This window comes from Drosophila biarmipes, chromosome X (assembly GCF_025231255.1).
Source record: "Drosophila biarmipes strain raj3 chromosome X, RU_DBia_V1.1, whole genome shotgun sequence".
Classification (NCBI taxonomy): domain Eukaryota; kingdom Metazoa; phylum Arthropoda; class Insecta; order Diptera; family Drosophilidae; genus Drosophila; species Drosophila biarmipes.
In genome coordinates this window covers 18,986,996-19,012,774 of record NC_066611.1, presented here as the reverse complement: position 1 = coordinate 19,012,774, position 25,779 = coordinate 18,986,996, and the positions used below count along the sequence as shown (strand labels likewise).

The 25,779-nt window shown below is 44.2% G+C and overlaps 2 protein-coding genes across 8 annotated transcripts; one reads left to right on the top strand and one right to left on the bottom strand.

Moving 5' to 3' along the window:
- Positions 1–561: 561 nt before the first annotated feature.
- Positions 562–20,479, top strand: LOC108023774 (uncharacterized). Of its 7 annotated transcripts, none has more exons than XM_017093418.3 (3): positions 562–642; positions 2,013–2,269; positions 19,131–20,479. In XM_017093418.3, exons 2-3 carry the CDS (start codon positions 2,047–2,049, stop codon positions 20,045–20,047), a joined length of 1,140 nt encoding a protein of 379 aa, XP_016948907.1. In that variant the 5' UTR covers positions 562–642; positions 2,013–2,046; the 3' UTR covers positions 20,048–20,479. The 7 variants fall into 7 exon arrangements, with proteins under 7 accessions (XP_016948907.1, XP_043949115.1, XP_050742638.1 ...); XM_044093180.2 differs by having other exon boundaries at positions 570–659; XM_050886681.1 differs by having other exon boundaries at positions 573–693.
- Positions 20,480–20,561: 82 nt separating this feature from the next.
- On the bottom strand, positions 20,562–23,616 carry LOC108023171 (odorant receptor 1a). The gene is made up of 3 exons (XM_017092413.1): positions 23,102–23,616; positions 20,687–21,290; positions 20,562–20,630 (listed from the first exon to the last, which is right to left on the bottom strand). Exons 1-3 carry the CDS (start codon positions 23,614–23,616, stop codon positions 20,562–20,564), a joined length of 1,188 nt encoding a protein of 395 aa, XP_016947902.1.
- Between the last annotated feature and the right edge of the window lie 2,163 nt (positions 23,617–25,779).

Sequence of the window (25,779 nt, the reverse complement as noted above, 5' to 3'; positions counted from 1 at the left end):
TGGTAATAGCTAATTTTGGTTAATTATTCATCATTTGTATTAATAATTCGGCAAGCTTAAAATCTAATTCTAAATATTTCTTTATTCGGGGGCTATCTTTGCTTATCTTAATACAATCATATTAAATATTTAGAAAATGTATCTAGAAAAGTATCTATAACAAAAGCCATGTACCATTGACTATCCTATCCATCCTACTGTCCCTGTCTACCACCGATCTCCTTGAAGGCGACCACTTTCGTGCCGCCTCACGTGGTGACCCCTCGAAGGCGCCGCCGGGGCAGCGCGGCCATTGAGAAGCGGTAGCCACTAGCGGCAGCCAAAACAGTTGTACAACATTTACCGGTTTGTGGGGCACGCAGTTGGCTGGGCAAAGAAGAAATACATCTACAGCCCAACAGCTGATCGAAGGCGATCTCTTCGGAGTTGGAGTTCCATTCATATTCACGAAAGGCAGCGGGCGAGAGAGTGGCTACCGCTCGCTCTCTGTGGCCCACCTCTCTCGGCGGGCTGTAATGCGCTGGCTTAAAAGTTTACGACTGCGCAGGCGCGCCGCTCAGACCGTTGATGGCGTTCGCAGCGACCGCTTGGCACACGTCGCGTTTTTAGCCGCCAGCGCGTTTTAAACCGCCAACCGCCAAAGTGCGTTTTTAACCCCTGTAAGCCCCGCTACGAATGTGCTCCGTCTAGGAAGTGTGTAATGGGTCAACTACTGCGTTATCCTACGCTGCGTTCGCAAGAGAAACAAATAACACGCTTCATCGCCTTTGTTTTCATTCGAATTTTCACTTTACTCGATTTTTTTAACGCTTTTTGTTCAAGTGCTCAAAGTTTTGATGGCGCGCCATTTCCGCATTTGGGGAAAAATGTGCTTGAAATAATTACTACTCGAAACTCTAACGAAATGCAAATTAATTACAAATAATCGAATGAAATAATTTGTTTTTTGGCTTTTGTGTGTGTGTATTGTGGTTCCGCGCTAATAGTTTCCTGCATAACAACAACAGCAACAGCGGCAGCAGCACCAGCAGCGATTACAATAATAATAATGAAAACAACAACTTTTGACCAAACTGGCCAAATAAAATCGTTGCGAAAGTGTTTCTTTTTGTTTGGTTTTTTTCTATTTTTATTTTGCGTTGCATGTGGCAGCGCAGGCAAAAGCAGCTGCTGCAAGTCAAGTTAACTTGTTGCCGCTGCTGCTACCTAACAAAATAAATTTTATTTTTATGACTTTTATGCGAAGCCGATAAGATGACAGCCATAACAACAATAACACTGGGCTGCAGCGGCGGCAGCCAAAAAAACAGCTTTGGCTGCAACTGCAACACAATGGCCACAAGTTGGGGATAATATTTTGGAGGCAATGCGAAGCTGGGTTGCTCTTTAAAGTCTGCTTATTGAGGGGAGATTGGAAGGATTTTAAAATACATTTCCTTTGCTGTATGAAAAAGTCATAACTAAGATGTAAGATTAATAAAAATACCCACACTAAATTTCTATAAATATTTTATATCCTCTTTTGAATTCGATTAAATTCAATTAAGCCTTACAACTTTGGGACCTTTTCTTCTGATCTTGTAGATCCTCAAAATACACAAGCACAAAGCTCTATTTTCTATATATCTTTACTCTTGAAAATTATAATTTCCCAACCACATACCTCTCCCAATTTATTAGAGTATTTTCCGAGCCAAGTTGGAGTGCGTGACCCCCAGCTCACATGGGCCCCAAAAGCCTGTCTCTGTGTGGGTTTCTGCATCTGTGCGCCTTGTATCTGTATCTTGTGGCCAGACTTGCTCTTGGACCAAACAAAACAAAAGCAACTCTCGAGCCTGATCCCAGTTAAATCCACTTGAATGCCCGAAAGTGAAATTTCACTTTGCAGTTGTCGTTGCTGAGTTTGTTGTCTTGCAGCTGCTTTTCAAAATCATTTCGAACCATTGCCAATGCGGGGCGGCATAAAAGCAGTGATTTCCCAATAATTTATTAGAATTTTACCCAACGCGCAGAAGAGACCAAAAAGCTGAGCAAACGCATACAAAGATGGCAGCGAGCAAAAGTGGCAGCAAAGTCTGCAGGAGCAGCAGAGCAAAATCATCATCTCCACCGCCATCCACGTCGGAAAAGCCAGCGGATACAACGAGCCAAATCAGCAGAGGATTAACACTAAGTCACTTAGTGATCTGCGGTTGCCTGGCCATAATCTGCCTGGCCTCTGTAACCACGGCCAAGCCGCCGGATCAGGAAGCTATCCATCACAAAACTGGTGAGTTCGAACACTCTGGCCATCTCTCTGTGTCTGTGACTTAATTAGCTGGCTGTGAAAGTGAAACTGAGACTGAAGCCGAGTTGAAACTTTTCGCCGCCCCGAGAATTATGGGGCTCAGAGTCATCAACATCGACCGGCGGCCAATGGCCAAGACTCTCGGCCTGGCATCAAGTTGAGCGGCTGCTGATGGCTTTGATTTGTGGCAGCGGCGCTTTCACTTTGCCAGCCTTTGTTTTGGCTTCGTCGAAGTGGAGATATAGCACGGGGGATAGTACTAAATGAATTTTTTAGACAATAAAAACCTGTGTTTGGGGCTTCCTTTTCAACAGAACCTTAGCAGCTTCCCAAAAGTAATATTAATTTTAATAAATTATATTCCCTTCTGAAAGAACAACATTTTTGTTGTACTTCTTTGTGGAAGTAGGGATATAATATAGGAGGTAATATCAAAATTGATTTGCTTTTAAAACAATTACCAATTTGGTGTTACATTTGCAAGAGAACCTTTAAAGATCTAGAAAGTTATTTTTTATTAATTTTATAAATTATGTTCTTCGACTTATTTTTCATTTGAGATATATAATTTTTTGCATAAAGAGGTAATATTTTTTAACCCCATCTGGTTTGTAATTTTCGAAGGCCAATTCTATCAGCACAGTTAAAAACCACACATGTGGCTTACTTCGCCAAAAGCGATTACCAAATTTGTCATTGATTTCTCGCATATGTTTCAATTAAAATGTGAAAAACCTCAGCTCGAGTTGCTAATTTGTCGGCAGCAGTTGAGTAAGCCGTCTGAAACAAAAGGGCGAAAAGAAAGTCAAACAAATTAATCAGCAGAAACCAAGATGTAAAAACCAAATGAAAAGGTGGCCTGGAACTCTGGGACTGGGGCTGGGACTGGGGATGTGATGCCGCCGAAAAACAATGCCAAAGACATTTTCCCAGACATCTCGCGCTGCTCTTACGACATCTTCGGCAATTACTGGAAGAGTTGTAACTCCGTGGACTGGAGATTGGAGATCGGGAGGCGAGGAAGGGGCGGGAGACCCACAGACCGCATTTTCCACTTGCTTCCGTATGCTGGGTAATTTTCCTTTGTGTAAGGCAAGACAACTCCATCTGGCCGTCGTTCATCTGCCTTTTCCCAGCCCCTTCCCCCTGGTTTCTCTCTGTGTGTCATTATGTCATTGCAGCCCGTACCATTTACCAATTACCATGCACCTTTTCCCTCCACTCGGCGCCAAAAGCATTTCCCCTGTGACATTTTCCTGGCCAGAAGACAATACGAAAGAAATAATAGAAGAAGGGCCGCAAAAACCCGGGACTGGGGGAGCATTTCAAAATATTTTCAAACTGCTGTCAGATACCTAAACAAAAGCCTGTATTAAAATCTTTTTAGTGGCAGGGGATGAATAATAGTTTTTCGAACCTGAAAGCAGTAAAATATTATTTTTCCTAATGCAATTTGAATGTTTCCATAAAAAATGTAATTTAACGAGCCATAATTATTTCATTACGGCTTTGTGATCAATGTAAGCTTCAATAACATACCTCATTATATTTGCTTCATTACTCGGCTAGTATTTATGCAAATGCGAGTTATTTCAGAACACTTGAGGTCGGCGATAAATGTTTATTTTAATTTGATGCTTATTTTTAGCTTGTAGCACAGAAATTACCTATGCAAATTCGAGTACGGCTTCCATATTCTTTTAACAATAACTCGCAACTTGAAGCGATCTTCATTATGGAACAATCTCGTGGCGCTGCAGATGTGTCTTGATATTTAGCAACTCATTGGGCCAAAGTCAAAAGCCACAGATTGCATCACGACCGCAGTTACGGCCACCTTGTGACAATTTCCCAGGCCACGGGTATGGCTATGGCTTGTCAAAGAGGTGTGTACACATAAACAACTAAGATCCGAACAATCGGCGCCCTGATGATGACGCCCCCAATTTGGGGGCATATAATGATCCGAGATGCGAGATGCGAGATGCGAGATGCGAGATCCGAGAAAACGAGGCGGCAAAATGCAAGCGGAGCGCTCGACAATTGCCATTCATTTGCACAATGAATGAAATTTAATGAGCGCACCTCGCATAATACAAGTAATAAGTGCGCGAAATAGTAAGTGGAAAGGCCCCTCGAGCAGCCGAAAAACGGAGGAAAATACAGGCGCAGAAATTAAAAATAAAGTGAGCCGGAGCGGACAAACAAATCTCGGCCATAACGTAATGGCCAGAGGTTGAAAGTCCGACAGCCCAAGAGCTGGCACTAAAGGCATGGAATCGATGTGGCATGCAGCATTGTGGAGCACTGGGAAATGTTTGGGTACCTAAGAGATTTTTTGAAGCAAAGAAACTGGAAAGGAAAGGATCCAGAAATTATACTATAATATTCCACGTATCATAGTGCGCTTTTTCCCAGTGCAGCCGCAGCCTCTCATGATGTGTGCACCAAATTCGATTTATTATTTGTACAATTTACGAGCATGGATCGCCGGGGGAGCCAGAAATCCGGAGATCTGGTCACGTCAACTACCCAGTCCCAGCTTTGTATCTCCATCTCCATCTTCGCCTTCTGCCTTTTCATTTTCCGGGGCTACTGGGTTTTGCCACCACATGGGTCTGGGGCTTCTGTGTTTTCCTCTCAGCCGGGCCGTGGGCGGAGTTGTGGGCGTTTGTGGTTGTTTTGCGGTTGACAGAAGATCGGCGGGGCGATCGGCGTTTTTACGGCCCAATATGATCAGTTGAAATTGGAAAATTGATTGGGGTGCTGATTTTGTGCGGGAGATTGCAGGGAAAATGGAGCAGACTGATTGCTGTGGGAAATTCGTGTGGTGAAAAGAAATTGGGGTGGGAAATACATAGAAATTTGGAGGGGAAACAAAGTTAATTACAATTTCGGTTGCTTTTATCAGTTGATCTAAGAAATCATCATTTAATATATGTTTTAGATTTAGACATTTTTAAGCCAGATCGCAAATAAGCTTTTTTTACAAACCTTTTGGCCTTCATTTATTCAAGAGCATTGGTTCTTAATGAACTACTTACTTTATCAAGACCCAGAAATAATATTATTTTATTATTGCAACATTCGACCTTTCAAGTGTTGCTTTATTTCTAAATCGTTCTAATTCATTTAATTTTATTTTTTTGTTTATACTCCGGGACTCCCCCAGGCCTGCGGTTTCTTGATCGATTTGTGCCCCAACTTGGGGTGTGCACTCGGGGATTTTCTCCCTGCCCAAGTGCCATGAAGCCGGGCTCCGCCTTCTGCCCACAATTAACATCTTGAACTTTGGCCAAATGCCGCCTGCGAAGCATAAGTACACAAAAATTGGAACAGAGCCCCGATTCGCCTGGCTTTAGTTTCGATGCTGTTTGCCTTTTGTTTTTGCCCCTTTGTCGGAGCCGCGCATTGTGCTTAGAGGCTGTTAAATTTAAATGGTGGGTCTTAACCTTTAAATTTAAATTCGGCGAACTGTTTGAATGGGAACCGCTAGGCCGAGTGTAATTACACACATTTCGGGGCGCTGTGTTTGCGTTTCGTTGTTGGGCAATGTGAGAAATCGCAATCGCAATCGAAACCAAATTCGGGGGCAAAATCTCGACCAAGAGGCCCAAAGAAATGCCGCCACATCCATCACATTGGGAAAACAAATGGCACCGCCGAACGGTAGCGACAACTCCGAAAATGCGAATCGGGCAATTAAAACCGATCGTAGATCATTGGGTTATGCAAATGGGGCTATCGACGGCTTACATAATCCCATAGTCTCCGGGCTTGCCGGGGGGCGGGTGCATAATTAGCCCGGCTCATTAATATTTTCGCTCCACATTGGGCGAAAGTGGCGGCGCGAATTAATCAAAATCCACACAGCCAGCCGCAAAATGCGGCACATTTGAAATCGCGTTCGCCTTTTGTTTGGCGCTTTTTTCACATCGATTTTATTTGCAAGCCAGCAAAAAGAGTTAATGAAAATGTGCGACACGCTGGGCAGGAGGTTTCGGCACCAATCCCATGGAGAGGTACGCTTTGCCTTCGGTTTTTGCCGGCCAGCTTACAAGGCATCTTAATAGGTTTTTTATGGCCCCTGAAAAATGTTCTAACCCGAGGAGTAAACTAGATTTTGCAACCATAGAGTCGGAGCCAACAAGTAAATCATTTAAAGTGGGAATTGGCAATACAAATTGGAGTGGTTAGTTGGTTCTGCTTGTTTATGGGAGGCATTAAAAAATTCTTTAATGCTTTAATAAATGCCCATAAGCGAATAAAATCGGGTTAATTTGCATTTAAATAAATAGTTTCCCAAGAGTATCTCCCCCTCGCAGTGCCCACTTTCCACTTGGAGCACTTCCTCCGGGCTGATTAATTGCTCGCTTTTTGTCCTAACATTTGCAGTTGCAAGCCTCAAACATTTATGTTATTTTACTTAAGTTGTGCCTTTGTGTGCCCCAGTGTTTCGGCGATATTTGGCGCAATTTGCCGAACAAAACGGTGTGGCAATCGCCTAATTCGAACTTAATGATGTCTTCTTTGGCTTTCGCAGGGAAAATAACACGGAGTAAGCGAACACAACGTAATTGCTCGCTGCGTTGGCCCATTGGACACTGTTTGAGCGTCGTTTGAGCCGAGCATTTTGGCCATTTTCGACACGCACCGCTGGCCATTGCAATCAATCAAATCGCGGCAAAGTTCCATTTCCCGAAAGCCAAGCAGGGTAAACGCAGCTCTTGCCTTCGGAGAGGTGAATGCAAATTGCGTTATGAACATAATGATCGGTCTGCGGCGAGTGTTGTAATAGGCGCCTCCCCCCAATCCCAATCCAAGTTTCCGACAGAAACGGAAAATCAATCAGCCATCATTTCGCAGCTGCCGAAAATCTTCGCCTCGTCGGGGATCGTTACTTTCGGACCCCGGACCCCCGAGCTGGGGATTGAGGATGAGCCAACACCATTTGGGCAAACACCACCGTGGGGCCTTTGTTTGCTCTGCCAGCTGTCAGCCCTCGTCGGCTGGACGGGCTTTGGGACCCGGCAGCTCAGGACTTGTTGTTTCTGCGCTCCGCCACTCGAGGGCCCTGAGTGCGTGGCTTTAATGGTCCCCACTCGCGACCCGGTGGCATCGAGTGCGCTCCACTCTGATTACAATGTTTCCGAAGAGGCCGAACATCATTATTAAATGGGGGTTATCACTGGGCCTGGCTTGTTTGGCAATCGAATTGATGGGCTGATTTACCTAATAGCAGGCTGCCTGATTAATAAGTTGTTCAACAATCAAATATCATTATACGCAATCATTTTCTTTATCGCTTCTGCAAACATTCTCCTCTCGGTCAGACAGTCTGGCAGACATTTTCCCACCGCAGTTTTCAATCTGAAAACACAGACCCCAGTCAAATTAAGATCTTTTTGCTGACACTTTCGAGCCGAAAACAGCCCGCGGCCATTTCGTGTTTTAGCTGCTCGACCATTAGATTAATTGCACAACAAATTACCACTAAATGCCACGGAGCGACAAATGGCCAGGCGGAAGGTATCGGCCATCATATCATGTGGATATACGAGTTCGGTGGTGGCAAACCAATAAAACTAGGTGGCACTTTGCATGTGTGTGGCATCGCAAGAGGAGTTGCTCCCATAGTTTTTGGCGGCACTTGTGGGTACGAATTCTCTCGAGATTCTTTGGGGCACAGCCAAAACAGTTCCTCTTTAAATGGCATAACAAAACTAGACGCTTCTGTTTTTTAAACGAATGATGATGCTTTGACCATAAATGCACGTACATTTTCACCGTTTTGGGGACGTTTTGTTTGTCCCCTAACCTTCACCTTGTTGGCCGTAATGAAAAAAGCAAAACGAATTGCGCTGGCTGCACATTCGAAAAAAACACTGTCCCCTGTCCGTTTGTCCGGCGTACGTGCCATGGTCTCTGGTTCCAGGCCAAAATGCTGCCAGTTTTGGGCTTTTGGCCTGGAAACGTGTTTGCCGCTTGCTGACTCAGTGTGCTCTGCTCCCCATGCTGGCCACTGCCACTGCTCAACAGTCCGCCGGGGCGAATGGGATATATCATGGGTATATCGTGTCTATATCACGCATACGCCAAGTGTGCAATTGCAACCTAATTAACCATTGAGCCACACAAAGCGATCTGCTCGTACCTTCGAGCCATTACATTTCATATTCCGAACCGTTTGATTTCATTTGATTTGATTTCATTTCACTGGCTGCTGACCGTCAAAAATTGCCGAGAAGAAATCGGTTGGCTTGAGTTGGTTTCTTAGGGCGCGTGCGCCCTTGTCTGTAAATATTTTGAAAGGGTCGGCGGAGCCAATCACAAACAGAAATTGGCAGAAATCAAGTCGGGCCGAAAGCCGCATCGTTAATCATTCCGGGATTTCGCACAGTCTGATTGTTTGGAATTTATTGTGATGGGTTTTTGATTCGGTTTTGATGCCTTTTCCCTCTCTAGTTGCTCGCAATTAGCCAGTGGCGATTTCTGGGGCGTGGATGGCAGAGCACGTGCGGGTTATTAGCTGATTTGTTTGCTTTAAACTCTATATTTCGACCTTCTTAGTCTGTTCCTTATCTTATACTAGGATGCTGCACTAAGCCCTTTCCAGCACTGCTGGACAGTGATGTAAAGTTGAAGAAAGCTTTTGGACAGTGTTGTAAAGGTATAGAATACAACATATTCAATGCAAATTTAGTATTTGTAAAAACCTGTTAATTTTGAATTTATAGCCTTAAAAAAAGGAAAGCTTAATTTTAAACACATACCCCTTTGCAACACTGGCCTCTTCAGTGAGTTAACTAACAGCCGTTGCAAGGTTAATCAACACGTATTTAAGCACTTGATTGACTGGTACATGCAATCGCAGGGATATCGATATGGTGGTGGAGAACCTACTCCGGCCAAATCACCGCACCCACCAGGTCTCACCGACCTGCACTTCGAAGTAGAGATAGAAGTCGATGTCTGACTGACAGCACCCACTCGAAGGCGCAGCTCGGAACATTGCACAAGCGTCGAGAAGTACATGAATGGGTTGCTGAGCTTGCAGTACAAGAATAAATACGCCTATGTGCAAATAGATACAATGCCTGGGCACTCATGAGATACGATGCCCAGCGAAGCGCTCAGCCACTGCACAATGATCAGTGAGGCATGCCGAGTCAGTCACTCAGTCAGTCAGTCAGTCAGTCAGTTAGTCAATCATTCAGTCAGTCAGGCAGTAGAACAAAGTATGGAAAATGCGAAAAACCTCAGAAACAAAACGCAACTAACTAGCCCGTCCTTGGCCAGTCAGCATTATATATAATTATTTCTACAAATTCTTCATTCTTCATTCGCCGCGATCATGATGTGATCATGGGGCTCCGATAGGGAAGAACGTTAGCGGGTGTGCGAGACAAAGACTTTAATAAGACCCAACGATGGGAAAAGTGTTCTGGCGAGAATGATTGCGATGGAGTAATTTATGGCCCACAAAGCACGAGGGTACAGAAAGAAAAACAGTATGTGATCACCGATTTCATGGATTTAATGACCAGTTAATCCTGGGAACTAAGAAATTCATTTTCAATCAGTATTATCCTGTTCCTTCAGATACTATTTATATGATTATCTTATTTTTCCGAGTATCAACGCTGTTATTACCACAGAGCTGTGATCCAACATAATTTACAAATAAGGTAATTGTCTCTGCCACGGTTTTGCTACGTGTGTGGAAGACCCTGAGGGTCGCACACATATTTATGTCATGCAACAGTTAGCGGAGTCATAAATAATATTTAAAAGAGCCATTTAAATGCTATTATTGCGGCTGCGCGACTAGAGTGCGACTACAACACAAATCGCACAAAACCACTGCAACTGCGCTTGGCCAACCACCGCCGAACCACCGAGCCAAACCACCGCCAGCGCGCTGAGTGAGTGACTAACTGGCAGTTTCATTAGATTAATAATGGTAACAAATACACATAATGGAGATCAAGTGCTCGGCGAGCGGACCGCCATGGTTTTGCCAACAGCCCGTATACCCTGCAATCGGACCCAGGGATTTGTCTCTGGGGGATTACCAATTGGCGGCGAGTGATTACAACTTCCTGGTCGCACAATGTGTGCCTGGGTGCGACCATGACTGGTTCTGAACGGTGGGTGACCCTGAATCGATCATTGTTGTGGCGTGACATAGTGCTCCTGATTTATCCTGCTATGCTACTATATTAAAAGCGTAATGTGTAGATCAACAGTTCCTTTTCCTCTTACTGAGGTACAGCAGCACTACTTTGGTGACCCCGACTTTTGATAAAAAGTACGTTTAAGAAGTAACCTTTACCACGATATCTTTAGCTGGCTAGTATATATTGTTTATTGTACTCTTTAAAGATGGGCAGTAAACTTGTAATGAGTTTGCCAGCAGTGGTGACCCCGACACAAAGCTTTTCCTCCACATCTTCTTGGCTCCTCCACCGTCTAGAACCCCGGCGGTGACCTCGATGAAATAATCACCTCTCTAACTTTAATTGTTTGGGCTCTCGGCTTTTAAAGCCTTGTTCACACCCCATTAAAAAGCCATATACCCCTCCGATTTTAAGCGCTTTTTAAAGACAAACAAATATGAGATATCAGATGGGATCGAGCAGCTAATGTGCCTTGTGTTCTCAGTTACGTTTCGATGGCATTTGTGATGTTCGTGAAAAGGCACTACAAATCATTTCTATTTCCAGATGCTGGCCGAGAATTCACGAGCCAAATGTTTGACATTTAAGCGTTTAAACGTGGCCGTACGGCTGGCATTGTTGTTCTTGGCTTGGTTTTGACATTGAAGCTCATCGAGGAGCCAAATCGAGGAGATCGCAGATCGCTCGACAGCTCTGCTCCGCTAATAATTTATGGCATTTCCACAGCGACCTAAGGTCAGGCATTAGGTAATTGTTGTTTATTGGAAAATGTCATGTTCAATTAGTCGATCGATCGGCGGACCAGTGTCAGGCGCACAGCTCTGGGCCGCAGATCTTCAACTGCGCCTTGGTGTCAACAAATTGGAGCCGGGGTTCGGCTAGAACAGGTGCCACTTCCACCCCAACTTCCCATTTTCGAGTCCGATCCCCCGGGCTCCTCCGGGCATTACAACACTTAACGCATTGTAAGCCATTAGCCCAGACAATAGCCCTGATGCTAGCCGGAAATATGGCCCCGGGTGGGGGAAAACGAAGCCGAAAGAAAAACAAAAACGGGCTCTAATTACAAGCGAAACTCGGTCTGGCGTAAAACTGCAGCTTAATGAATCGCTTCAATGACAATGCCGGGGTCAAAGTAGAGCTTAACGATAACACACACTTGGTGGAGAGGTTAATGGGAGAACGCGGAGACTGGAACTGAAGTGCTTTGGGAGGGCAGAGATTAGGTCAAGAATGGTGGCTGGAACTGAGTTTAATTAGGGCTCACCTTGGGCCCGAAAGCGTAGAATGTAGTTACACTCACAGTCCAATTATGAATCGTTACACGAAATTAATTAAGAGAGACCGCAGTCTCTAAGAAGGTTCACCACTGCTGATAGGTTTTAATTGAATCCACCCAACTTCTGGTCAATCCGTTTTTAAAACGTATTTCCCCTTGGAATTTCAGTAAAAATATGCCAGGGGACTGCCACAACATGTTGACTCCATCTTAGCCTTCGCTGAGATGCGGAGAAAAGACGGCGATCGCAATCTTTACATCTCGAGATACATTTCCCGGATGGAGGAAAAATCGTGCTGCGACTAACTTTGATTTATCACACTGTATTAGATCAAGGCATGGCAACTCAATTAAAGTTCAGGCGGTGCACACGGAGGAGTTGTCATAAATAAAAGCGGTAGCCGGAGACATTTTAGGGCGGGGGGACGACACTTTATGGATGCTATTTATAAGACAAGCACTCGGCAGACCCATAAATCAGTGGCAATGCACACCGTTGAGTGGAAGATTTATATGAAGCACCAGGCGGGAATGTACCCAGTCGTGCACGGAGAGAAAAGAGGGGGTTGTACTAAGTATAAGGACAGATTTGATGGATTTACAAGTAGTTTTTAGGCCAGCACTTCAAAAGTATGGGATAAATACGGCTTGAAAGGGAAGATGTATATTTAAAATGTATTTGAGAACAATATATTCCATTTTTGATACTTATTTCAAGCTGATATTTTCCCCGTGCACATAAAGTTGGATTGTTTATGCACAGCGCCGAGCTTGTGGCGATCATGTTGGCATGCCCGGCACGAAACTGTAACTCAGGCTCAAAACTGAAGCTAAAATTGAAATGGAAATTGAAACTGAAACTCAAACTGAAACTGAAACTCAAGCCGAAGCCGAAGCCGAGAGCGGAGCAAAATTGACTTGGCTCATGGCTAAAAGATGGCTAATTGCCGAGGGACGTGTGGTGTGTGTAGAAATTAACTCCAATGCTAAAGTTAGAGCACGTTATTCAAATCGGAACAGACTCATTTATCAAGCGGCGCAATTACGGCTCTTCTCTGCCATAAGTTTCTGGGTTTTAAAGTTGGAACTGAAAGGAAATCGAAACCGAAAGCCCAGCTGAAACCGCGGCGCACAATGGCATTCTAAATGAAATGATTGGCGAGGACTTTAATTCTATGTCATTTGCTGGCAGCGAATTGAATTGAAAATTGCCATCTGCATGCGGAATGAGCGGCTGGCTGTGTGCCCGGCGTAATTGAACCACTCCCACCCAATCGCCACCCCCAGCAATCTGTCCTTGTGGCGCGTTCGTGTCTTGAGTCTTTTGTTTCGTGTTGGATTCTCAGTCTTTTTCGGTGGCCTGACATTTGGCGCTGCAGAATTCTTCTGCCTTTGTTGGTCAAGTTAAATGTCATCCGCTTGCTTTGGACTTTAAAGTTCAAGTGTGCAGCGAGAAGGCCCGACCATTATTATTAATATCCCCTCCAGATGGGCTGGGCATCACAGGCATTTAGTCCGCGGACCCGCAGGTCTACCTACCTAATGACTGACCAACGCGGAAGTTATGTGTCTTCAACGGGGATCGAGGAAGAGCCGTTCTATTTTTTTGCAGTTTGGCAGGGCCAAGGCAAGTGGAGCACTCCCAGTTCAAATTCGACACGAGTGATGGATGGGTCTTTGGACACTCGCGGAAAACATCTAGTTCTACGGGCAATTTAAAAAACTATATATTGCCCACATAAAATATTAATAGCCCTGCGTTACTTTAAGAGCCGAGACTTTGAACTAGAATTTTTTTTTAATTTAATTCCTAAGCCATCAAGGCGTTGCCCCGCAATATTCCCGCCAAGGGTAGCTCTTCGATGAGTTATTAGCCTCCGTACTTGTGCTCATCGCACTTCGGGGCGTGCCCCTCCCAAAAAAATCAGCTTGTGGCAACCTCGACCGACGGATTTTCTCAGCCAGCCAACGGCGATGAGAAAAATGCAAATTTAATTATGCCCCAGCAACAGCAAACATTGTAAATGGCAGTCAAGTTTACGTGTTTGTTTGTTTTCTTCGGCTCGTTGTTGTCCGGCGTTGTCTCTGCACTTTTCATTAATTTGGTTGTGCGGCTGTTGTTGTTCGGGCCTCGGTGTCACTGCGACGAGGCACTGCCCAGCTGTCCCAGACCATGGCATAGAAACCATTTATTCTAACATAATGATCGCGCACCCACTCGCCACCGCCATCTCCACGCCAAGCACACAGACCCCCGATCTCCGGGTGATAATTTATAGCATCGAGTATACGCCGTGTTGCCGTGTAAGCATCTTTTGCGCGCAATTACTACACAGAGAGCAAAACTGACACCCAAATGCAATGATAATAAGTAGAAGTAGGTATGGAGATACATTCGACAATGACCAGATGTATTGGTATTCACAAGAGGGGTTTGTTGGCACATTTGAAAAATGTTAGAGTGATAATGAAAAAAACAAATCAAACATTTGTTTGGTTAAATCGGGTAAAACGAATAAATAAGTGTTCGTCTCTGTCCTCTTTTTAATTATGGATTTATGGAACCATGAAACACCCATCCCATTTTCTCTATCTGTGTATTGACAATTAATGGGCAGCATGTGCTGGCCAAGTGGTTAGTGGTTAGTCTTGAAATGCGATTCTCGGCGACTCGTCCGAGTGGGTACTTCTCAGGCGAGTTCTACGATTTGCACCTCCCCAGCACCCGCCATCCCCAGGTCCATCTGCATCCCAATAGCAACTGACATTGACCGCCTGCATCGCCGGCCGGCTAACTGAGTTGAAAACTTCGAAAAACTCAGCTGGCAGCTGAGTCATCATCATTATACTGCACTTCGCTTGGAGCTGGCCAGATTCTTTTCGGCCAAGTCAAGTGCAATCGAATTGCAAATGAAGACAAATGAAGTGGCTGCCTGCAGCCCCAAGGTTGCCTCGCCTCAATGCGGAAAAACATGACAAAAAGGCGAGGAGCTACCCCAACTAAGCACGAAAAAAAGCCACTGAACAACTGACAGAAATAAAACAGCAAATGGAAATAGAGACGCAGACAAAACTGTCATTAAAATGTAACATAAAAAGCGGCTAATTGCAAACATTTAGTTATGTATGCAAGCTGCTGAAACGACCTCATAAATAACCCACACGACAACTGTCATTGTGAAAACGCAACACCCTCAACACTTGCTGATTGCCAGCGAAATACCAAAGGTGGCCAAAGTACTTACGTTGCTGGCAGAACTGAAAGGGACATTAAATGGGGCTCGATGTGGTTGCACTTCGATTGCGGCTTGCCTTAGAGACCTGCCAAGATAAATATTGAACAGGAAACCTTTGTTTTCTTAAGCCCCCTTCCAAAAAGGAAAGTCTTTCAGGCGACATTGACACCCAAGGGTCAGACTCGAGCCACAGACTTGATTAATACCAATCCCGCCAGACTCCGCCATTATAGTCCCCGAGAGCAATTGCATCCAACCTGTTGTGAAAGTGGCGAATGGCGCTTGCAGTTTTGATTTGGCTGCAAATTTATGAGGTGCAGAGGAAAAGCCGGGAGGCCGAGGAGGTGGACACGAAACACAACCCACGACCCGATCCGTGTTTACACGCATGCGCCGCTGTAAGTGCCAACAAAGTGCCGGAAAATTTCGTAGCCCCGCTGATGAGTTGCCACAGGAGATGGCGACTTGGGAAACCCGGGGGATAGGTGGTGACTGCCAGGCGAGTCTGCGAAGCGGGGAGTGCCCCAGAGCCTCGAAAATATGGGGAAAATGGATAAGGAATGAAATGAATATCATGGAGTGCCGTGAGTGATCGAGTGGCTTGGGAAAAGTCGAGGCGAGATTGGGTGAATATTTGTGGGGTGCTTAGTCTTTTATGCGCATATATTAAAGGAATGCTGGAAATTAATTTAAACGCATTTATCAGGCTGTTATGGCTGTGATATAGAAAAGCGCTGCTTCAAATCTCCTGGCCAGTGTTGGCAAATGATCACAACTTTAAACAATGTTGCAAAATCATTACAATCATACGCTACAATTATGTTTTTTTATAATTTCCGTAAAATGCTTTGCTTAATAATTATCCAAAATACCACAAATTGTATTATCTTTCCATTCACATACACAAATTGCTTCAAATCTCCTTGCTAGTGTTGGTAAATGCTCAGAGTTCAACGCAGTGTTGCAAAAGCTTTATAACCACAGGTTAGATTATTGTTTTTGTTTTCTTAATGTAAGATGTTTGGCCAAAATGCCCCAAATAGTATTATTTCATCATTTACCATGCGTACTTTACCAGCCAGTGTTGTAAAAACATTGTCGAAGCGTGTTTTCTCACCGCCCCATCAACTCTTTGTCGCCTTGATTGAAGAGCCTCCCCTTGGGATCGCCACTTGGCATTTTTTCGCTGCACTTACAGCGATCGTTTGTCGTGCGGCAGCTGCTGCTTGTATTTCTTTGTACTTCGGCGGGGCGCGATAAGTGGGCCTACCCAAAGATGATGGCGCTGATGATAATGATTATGATGGACGCATTGAGGCGGCCATTTAACGCCCACTTAGACACGCTTCCCATTGCTCCATTACCTTTGCCATTACTCATTGCAACAGAGCCAGGGGCAGACGCAGAGGCAGACGCAGATACTCGGATCCAGTAACAATGTGTTAATTATACGGCTGACGCCCACGTCGCAATCAGATACAATCGTTCGTATAATCAGACACAATCGGCGGGGACTGAAAACTGAAAACTTAAAGAAGAGCCGTGGAGAAAAACGCGCCACGCCGATGACTGCGATGGCAGTGTGCAATTTTGTTGTAAGTGACTAAACAGACATGCTCGTGTCATGGTGATCGCACACAGATATGGCTGGAACATATATATCTTCGTGCACATAAGGAGAGGCATACTTGAGCACACCCAGGAGCTTTTGTTGTGGGCACGACGCGCTCAATTTAACGCATACGCCCCATTGTACCGCGCCATCCACACGGACATCTGCCGAACATCTACATCAGGGTCATCGTGTTACGAGTGCCCTCGCACATATGCTTACCCACCTCATATATCATCTGCCTTGGATCTCACTGCGCTAGCTTACTCCACTTTTCCTCTGGCTGATTTTATTGCGCTCTGTCTGTTTGGCACTTTCATAATTTGCACATAAAAACAAAGAAAACAGTGAGCGAGGCAGCTTTAATTGGATAATGAACAAATTGCCACAGGTCTTGCTGTGTAAGTGACAAAATTCATGTACGATTGTACCAATTTTGGTGCCCATAAAAAAGCCTATGGAATTTTGTTTTCAATCCGAAATAATATCCATCAAAACGCCTGAGCAATGTCACCTTCAATTTAACAACTTAATTAAGATGCACGGAGCTTTGCTCACCTGCTGCAAACGTAAACATATTTGTACTTAAAAAGTTGACTCATTAAACTTGCTCCCATTTTTTATCAGTTCAATATGTGCATTAATTTCTTAAAATTATACAAAGTGCTTTAATGGAAGCTGAAGTGATTCATGCTTGGAGGAAAATATTATTTACTTAAGAAATAGCAGGAAAATATGTAAAGATATGTAAAGCGTTACCAAAGAGCTTTGGAAATATTGAAAGGGCCAGAGAGAAAGTCATTTTATTTGCTTTGATTTCCAAATCGATGCCATTTCATTTTTGATTGCCAGCCCGTGGCTGAAAAACGATGATTGATGAACCACGGACGGACACTCCAAGTCGCCGCCAATTGAGTCGAGCTGTTCGACTATTTTGTATCATTTGATATTGATGCATGGAAAACGCTGGCCAATGCAGAGAGAAAAATCTGTGTAGCGTAGATATTAAAAAGTGCTCGAAACTAAATATCCAAAAAGGTGGGATCATTGTTTAAAAATTGTAAATACCTGGTGCTAGATATCATTCTATGCATATCAATCAACAGGTTTTCACCTCCCCCTTTCCATCAGTGTGACTTTCCCCCTTTGCTGTGGGTGTCCTGTGGACGTGATCGATTATCCAGCAGCAAATCGGGGCAATTTCGTAAATTAGCCGAGTCGTGCCACCAAATATCCCCCACTCAAATAAATAATAAAGTAATCTATACTTGCCACACGGCATATCGGCGTGTGTTTGACCCATTTCTGGCAGCAAGGCACTATCAAGAGCCAAAATCGACGAAAACTGACTTATTGCTGCGAGCCAAGAGTCGACGAAACCCAATTACACTTAACAAACTCATTATGTTCGGCATTTGCCAGTCGGGCGAGAGATAAAGAAAAAACTACCAGCGGGTGTTGGGCCAAAGACAAAAAATAGCATGTAGTGAAAACTTTGAAAAATTTCAAAAGCCAAAAAATTATTTACAAGCCGCAGCAATTGTGTTGAAACGAAAATCGCATGTGAGTACGAAAGGCTTTGGCCGTCGAGGGTGGGGTCCTAAGTATATGGCAGTTTATGGGGCGATCGGGAGCTGCAGGGGCCAAAACATTTATGCCTAGAACACGGGCCAAGCACACAGCATTTGTGCCAGCTGCCCGGCCCGCATTATTATCGACTTTTATCGATACGACATTTGACTGCCCAGCCAGACCCAAAAAAATGAGAGAGACCAACAAAAAATGAACCAAAAACTGCAAGATAGAGCTCAGAGACCCGAACTCGGGCCAAAACCAGAGCGTAATTGAGTTGGCATACGACTTCGCATCGCGTTAACTGAATCTGGCCCAAAAATCCAGTGGCCACGAAATGAAATGCCTGAGAGAAGTGGAGATGAAGGTGCCAGAATGCGGGCCAATGCAAAAGTGTTTAGCGCATTTCGAAACTATTAGCCGCTCGTTTAATTACACAAAATAATAATATAAAATTATTATTATAGTTGGCCAAAACATCGGCCATCATTTTGAATAACCAAAAAAACCATAAACGATTTTGTTAGATTTTAGTATTTATAATGTGGCCATTAGATGCATTTAATTGTTTTAAATATGTTTTGAATGCAAGGATAGAGAGTGCCGAGCATTTATCTTTGATGTTCTTGAATGTTAAGCATTTAATAGCAATGAAGAGTAGCTAATATCGTTGTGAGCTCTTCTGTGGATCAAACCTTGCCAAGATACATTTACCTGATTTGAGTAGAGTGCCTGAGGCACATTTGCCACAGGAAATGCCATCTTCTGCAGCATTTCCTGCCCCTTTGAGTGATCCCTGAGACTCGAGACGCATGTTCGGCAACACATTTCACCACTCGACGTCTGAGCAGCGCACAAGGGCTCCTCGAAAAGCAAAAACTCGAAACACCGAAGCCCTCGAAGCTTTCGAGTGGTTTGCTTTGACTGATTTCTGATTTCTCCTCTTCATTTCGTATATTTTCAGCTGAGTTCCCGGAAGAGGACAGCGACATGCTGATGGAGCCCAACGACTTTTCGCCCATCACCGTGCTGAGATCGCATGAGCAGCACTTCCACATGCCGCCGACCACGCAGCTACAGCCCCAAGTCCAGGCCAGAGTTCAGCCGAGAGCCCAGCCCAGGCAGTTCCAGGTGGCGGCCCAGCAAAGTGCCGACGAGGAGGAGCAGTTCCGACCCATTGCCAATCCGAACACGAAGACAGTGGGCGACTCGCACACGCAGGCTGCCCAGAACTTCTACCCACCGTTCTACCACGAGGCTCCGCCCCTGGGCCACTCGAGGCCCTACTTCGGACACGGTCCACCGGTGGCGGAGACCACTCCCCTGAACCTGCCCCTGCCCCTTCTGGGGCCCCAGCAGCAGCCCCAGCCGGCCAGCCAGCAGCGCAACTTCGATGCCAGCATACTGGGCAGCGGCGACTTCGGCGTGCTGAGGGGCGGCACCTTCTACCCGGAGGAGGAGATGCCCTACCACCCCGAGGACAACAGCGACTACATCTACGGCGATGCCAACAACGGCCACGGTCGCCCCTCCGAGGGCTTCGTGCAGAAGTACACCTACCCGGAGGAGCAGTTCGCCAACTTCCGGGACTTTGCGGACATCAATACGCCCGCCGACTCGGCCTTCTCGCAGTTTGTGGTCGTCTATGCGGCCAAGAACGCCACCGCCCCGCACTCGCATCCGCACCCCAAGAACATATTCGAGCAGCTGGAGCTGCTGGACAGGGAGAAGGAGCTGGAGAGGGCCAAGTCCCAGCCGAAGAGCTCGTCCAAGAACAAGTCCAAGCTGGCCAAGACGAAGCTGCAGAAGAAGTACCGCAAGAAGGCGGGCCCCAAGGTGCAGGATCCCCTGGAAGTAGAGCCCCTGCTGGCCCTCAGTTAAGCGTCTAAAAAAAAAAAACAAGCAAAACAAACAAAACCTAAAACACCCATCACCACTTTCGTTTTCCCCTGTTAGTTTTATTTATTTTATTTCGAGATGAATGCAAGCCACCACAAAAGAAAGAAGAGCCACGCCCCCAGTATCTTAGTGTTCATTTCCACGAAAACACCTGTATTGCAAATCTATACCATACTTTATGCCACATATCAGTGTTTTTTTTTGGTCTGTCTGCTTTTTGTCTCGCATCGTTTGTTAATTCTTAAACTAGCCCGTAGTCTACTATATCTATATATATATGTGTCTTTATGTCTTATACGCGTATCTAATGTAATTATTTTTTGTCTAATTGAGCATAATTTTATTATGTGTGTGTACATAAAACGAGAAATGTTAAATGTAATTTTAAACCTAAATAAAAACGAAATAAAAACAAAGCCACACAGTTCTCCTCTTTGCGGTCCGCCTTTACTGCGCTATAAAGGAGGGGTTCCAATATAAATGTAAGTTTACTGCTCTACGACGTCTCGTACTTTGCATACAGCGCGTTCAACAAGGTTGTAAAAGAGCCCGCTGTGCGAAATATCTAAAAAAGAAGTATCTTTTTTCAATGGTAACATCAAATATATCTGCCATGCTCACCCAGACGAGGAGAGGTCTTCCCAGCTCCCAAAAATAGGCACCCAGGACAGTCTCGCGTTGGGCCCGTTGAAGGGGGAAAAGCAGGAGCCTCCGGTGTTGCGGGGACAGCTTCTGCCAGGGAATCACCTCGTAGAGCTCCCTCGAAAATCCCTCGGCCTCCAAGCGCACCTGCTCGGCGCCGAAAAGGTAGATGCACAACTGGGTGGTGACCACCATCGAGAAGAAGCCGAGAAAGGCGAAGTTCTGGTCGGTATGCGGCATTATGTACTGGCAAATTACGGAGCAGTAGAGCACGCAGATGACCAGAACCTCGACGAAGGCGATCTCCGTAAAGCTGGCATTGAAATGGCGGACGAGCCTTAGCAGCCGAGCGTGCTCCGCGAAAAGCCCACTCAAGCCCAGGTCATAGCGAGACGGTTCGGAGTGCTCCTGAATCCGCATTAGCTGCTTGCCGAGGCGGCGGTACTGGGAACTCAGGCCCAGGGCACACCACCCGTATAGGGTGTCCACTCCGGTGGTGGAGCAGCAGAAGAAGGTCAGCACGAACACCATCAGGCAGCAGTCCATTGCGTAGATGTGCGGCTGGGTTACGTCGTAGGGGAGACTGGAATTACCACAGAAGATAACTATATTTTCTAACCATTTAAACCTATCTATCTATCTATCTATCTATCTATCTATCTATCTATCTATCTATCTATCTATCTATCTATCTATCTATCTATCTATCTATCTATCTATCTATCTATCTATCTATCTATCTATCTATCTATCTATCTATCTATCTATCTATCTATCTATCTATCTATCTATCTATCTATCTATCTATCTATCTATCTATCTATCTATCTATCTATCTATCTATCTATCTATCTATCTATCTATCTATCTATCTATCTATCTATCTATCTATCTATCTATCTATCTATCTATCTATCTATCTATCTATCTATCTATCTATCTATCTATCTATCTATCTATCTATCTATCTATCTATCTATCTATCTATCTATCTATCTATCTATCTATCTATCTATCTATCTATCTATCTATCTATCTATCTATCTATCTATCTATCTATCTATCTATCTATCTATCTATCTATCTATCTATCTATCTATCTATCTATCTATCTATCTATCTATCTATCTATCTATCTATCTATCTATCTATCTATCTATCTATCTATCTATCTATCTATCTATCTATCTATATATCTATCTATCTATCTATCTATCTATCTATCTATCTATCTATCTATCTATCTATCTATCTATCTATCTATCTATCTATCTATCTAGCTCGCAGTTTAATTTCCTATCCAATGGCATTCAAACCTAATTTTTTTTTATTTTTTCGATTTTTTTCAAAAAAAATGCAAAAAATTGTCAAAAAATAAATTTTCCTAAAAATGACGGGGGTCGTTAGAATTGGAAGCAAGCTGTTTAAAACAGTCGTTATTTTAGCTGTACGCCTTAAATTGGCGGAACTACAGTCAAAATACTGCAAAAAAGTGCAGAAAAATTTGACAAAATTATGAATCGCATTTTGCATCCCTAAAAAGTCAGTATTTTGGCTGTCAAATTGGAAATAAGTGGCAGAATAAGGAATGTTATACCTTGCTGAGCTCGCAGTTTAATTTCCTATTCAATGGCATTCAAACCTAATTTTTTTTATTTTTTCGATTTTTTTCAAAAAATCCTGATACAACCCCTGGAAAAAAATGCAAAAAATTGTCAAAAAATAAATTTTCCTAAAAATGACGGGGGTTGTTCGAATTGGAAGCAAGCTGTTCAAAACAGTCGGTCTTTTAGCTGTACGCCTTAAATTGGCGGAACTACAGTCAAAATACTGCAAAAAAATGCAGAAAAATTTGACAAAATTATGAATCGCATTTTGCATCCCTAAAAAGTCAGTATTTTGGCTGTCAAATCGGAAATAAGTGGCAGAATAAGGAATGTTATACCTTGCTGAGCTCGCAGTTTAATTTCCTATTCAATGGCATTCAAACCTAATTTTTTTTTATTTTTTCGATTTTTTTCAAAAAATCCTGATACAACCCCTGGAAAAAAATGCAAAAAATTGTCAAAAAATAAATTTTCCTAAAAATGACGGGGGTCGTTAGAATTGGAAGCAAGCTGTTTAAAGCTGTTTAAAACAGTCGTTATTTTAGCTGTACGCCTTAAATTGGCGGAACTACAGTCAAAATACTGCAAAAAAGTGCAGAAAAATTTGACAAAATTATGAATCGCATTTTGCACCCCTAAAAAGTCAGTAATTTGGCTGTCAAATTGGAAAAAACGGTCAGAATAAGGAATGTTATACCCTTCCGAGCTCGCAGTTTAATCTTTTGGCATTCAAACCTGATAATTTTATAAAAATTGCTTCCTAAAATCTCAAAAAAATATAACTCACATCACCCGAAACGAGCTGACTGGAGCGAACTCGCCCGTGGAATGGTACTTCAGCATGGTCAGAGCCACCGGCACCAGCAGAAAGGAGACACTTGTGCCGGCGCACATCATAAAGTAAATGGCAGCCATCAATTGGCCCCTCCGGTTCTGGGATCGCCACTCCGCAACGCCAATATCCTCGTCGGCAAAAGGCGCCTGAATCAGTTGAATGAGGGCCACCAGGTCGTGGGACTTGGCCAAGAATATGGCCATCTTGAGCAGCGAGGAGATCATCTGCAGGCCGTGCATCAAGGCCTCGGAGCAGAGCACGATTTGGTTGCGATGCTGGACCATAAAAGCGCACACGGTGCAGAGTTCAAAGCCGGTGGCCAGAAACATAATGCCATAAAGCAGCGGGGATCGCAGCACTTTGCCCTTTTTGCCTTTGTTGTGGGGCTGCAAGTCCAAGCCCATGCGGGCAAAGGTGAAGCACTGCGTCCACAGATTCCCCAGAAGCACCTCGATTAGCTTTGACATTTCGCCTGCGACTGAGGGCTGGGAAAATCGGGAAGTCAGGAAGCCAGGAAGCCAAGGATAAAGATTCCATTTGATTGCCCATCAAAGAAGTTTAATTAGGCACTTTCGGGGGCTGGCCGGGAAAAACTTTGGCCAGAACCCAAGTTGTCGCCTAATTGGGCCTTTAAATACAAGTTAATTTGGCGCCCCCGGACAGGCGGGGAAACTTGGCTAAGTGAAACTGGTCGGCTTGGCCAGCAAATGATTTAATTATACGCCCGGGGCGACTGTCCGTCTAAAAAACCACCCAGCCCCGCCGCAAAACGCACCACTCACACTCATATGCTGGGCACGGTGGTGCAGAACACTAATTAAGGTATATAGAAATATAAAATCGATGAACTCTTAATATAAATATTTTACCTTTTCTTTCAATAAGAATGTTTGATTAACAGTTTATTTTAATAATTTTCTTAACCAGAAACAAAGCCACTAACTTACTTGTGTTGATATGAAATATTCATAAATTGAGTGTTCAATCTATAACAAGAGTTTCATACATATTTTTTAAATGTATCATTTTAGACAATTTTATGTTTTAGTTCCTATATTTAAGATACCATTTACTCAGCTAAACTGTCCTATATTCACATTAAAAGACATTAAATACTCCCATTTATGCCCCTTAAAACTATCTAAATTTATGATTTGTTTGGCCCCTCTCTCGACCCTTGGGGCTGCACTGTGGGCCCACTGTGCCCCGTTCGTCATGGCTAACGGTAACGCTTTGCTGCTGGTCTTACCAACTTTTATGGAGATACAAACGTATCTTTCTGCGACCGCTGCAGTCATGGTCATTGTCCGCTAGCGGTTCTGGTTGCCGTGGGCCGATCTTGCCGACTCCAGCGATTTGCTGCTGGTTTTGCATTGCGTTTGCTATCTGCTCCCGACTTTGGCATATGTTTTGACATTCGGAGGCTGGCACTTAATTTACGGCCTCACCTCAGTGCCACCAGTCAGTTTTAGAGAGCTGCACATGCGACAGGCATGATACAAATGAATGCCAAAGTCGGAGAGAGATCTGATTGCGGTGCGTAATGAACGGAGCTATGTGTGTGCCCGGTACATCTGGTCTAAGCAGTTTTAATTAACTGAGAAAACTAATTACAAAAACTCCCTGACCCGCCTCCGGACTGGCAGAAATTCAATTAAGCCGCAATTGCCGCCCCTTGCAGATCGTGGGAAAACATACACATATCCAGCAATATATTCAGATAAATCCGACTGGGCAAACAAAGAATTTATTGGATCGCCGGGCTAATAAAATAGCGACAGCTGTGACTTACACACCAAAAACACAAATAGCTGACTTAGGGCGCCCACTGGATTGGGCCTTAAATCAACCGCAAATTGCCATCTTCATTGGGGCCCACGCGGCGTATGCTTGATGTGCGGCGTTTAAGCAATTTGCTAATTAATAATGGGTTGGCCAGCGATTCAAATCAATCGGATTCGACTTGCAAATGCCTTAATTAATTAATATGCATAATAAACGGCAATTATGGCTGTGGGAAAGGTGTGCAAATGATGAATGGCGAACTTACGAACTCCACTCGGAAAAATACGAAATATTAAATTAAGAAAAAGTTTGCTCTAGCCGTGTATGATTTTATAATGACGAACAGTGGTTTAATGGGGTTTTTTTGGCCACCAAGTGGCAGGTAAACAAATGTCACATGGTTAAGAACGGGCAACTGGCACTCCTCTTACAAATTTTTTTCGAGGCCATTAGTCAACGCGCCCTGCCAAAAAATTCGACGGAAATTAGAAACTGAAAATCTGAAAATTATTCGAGCCCCTAAAAAAATAAAAACCGAAAACAGAACCAATCCAGAGAGTTGAAAATCCAGTCAGGCACCCACACGACCCAGTGTCTGTTGTCTTAAGCTGTGTTGCCAATAAACGCGGGCCATGAAAATTTGTACAAGCCACGGATTCGGGCTCTACAAATCTGGCGACAAGCGCAAAATCACCAGAAATCACCTCCAAAAAAGCGAGAAAAAATATAGAAATAAGGTTTACACACTTGGCATCCGTTTGTGGCCTTATTTTCGGTGCGGCTTTTTCGGGCTATTTGCGTTTCGTGCCGCTGAAAACTTTATTAATATCCAAATCGTGAGCTTA

Coding starts and splice junctions, on each gene's coding strand:
- LOC108023774 (XM_017093418.3), top strand. CDS start 2,047: ATGGCAGCGAGCAAAAGTGGCAGCAAAGTCTGCAGGAGCAGCAGAGCA. Junction 2,270..19,130: donor AGCTATCCATCACAAAACTG/GTGAGTTCGAAC, acceptor GTATATTTTCAG/CTGAGTTCCCGGAAGAGGAC.
- LOC108023171 (XM_017092413.1), bottom strand. CDS start 23,616: ATGTCAAAGCTAATCGAGGTGCTTCTGGGGAATCTGTGGACGCAGTGC. Junction 21,291..23,101: donor GTCAGCTCGTTTCGGGTGAT/GTGAGTTATATT, acceptor TGGTAATTCCAG/TCTCCCCTACGACGTAACCC. Junction 20,631..20,686: donor GAAGACCTCTCCTCGTCTGG/GTGAGCATGGCA, acceptor CTTCTTTTTTAG/ATATTTCGCACAGCGGGCTC.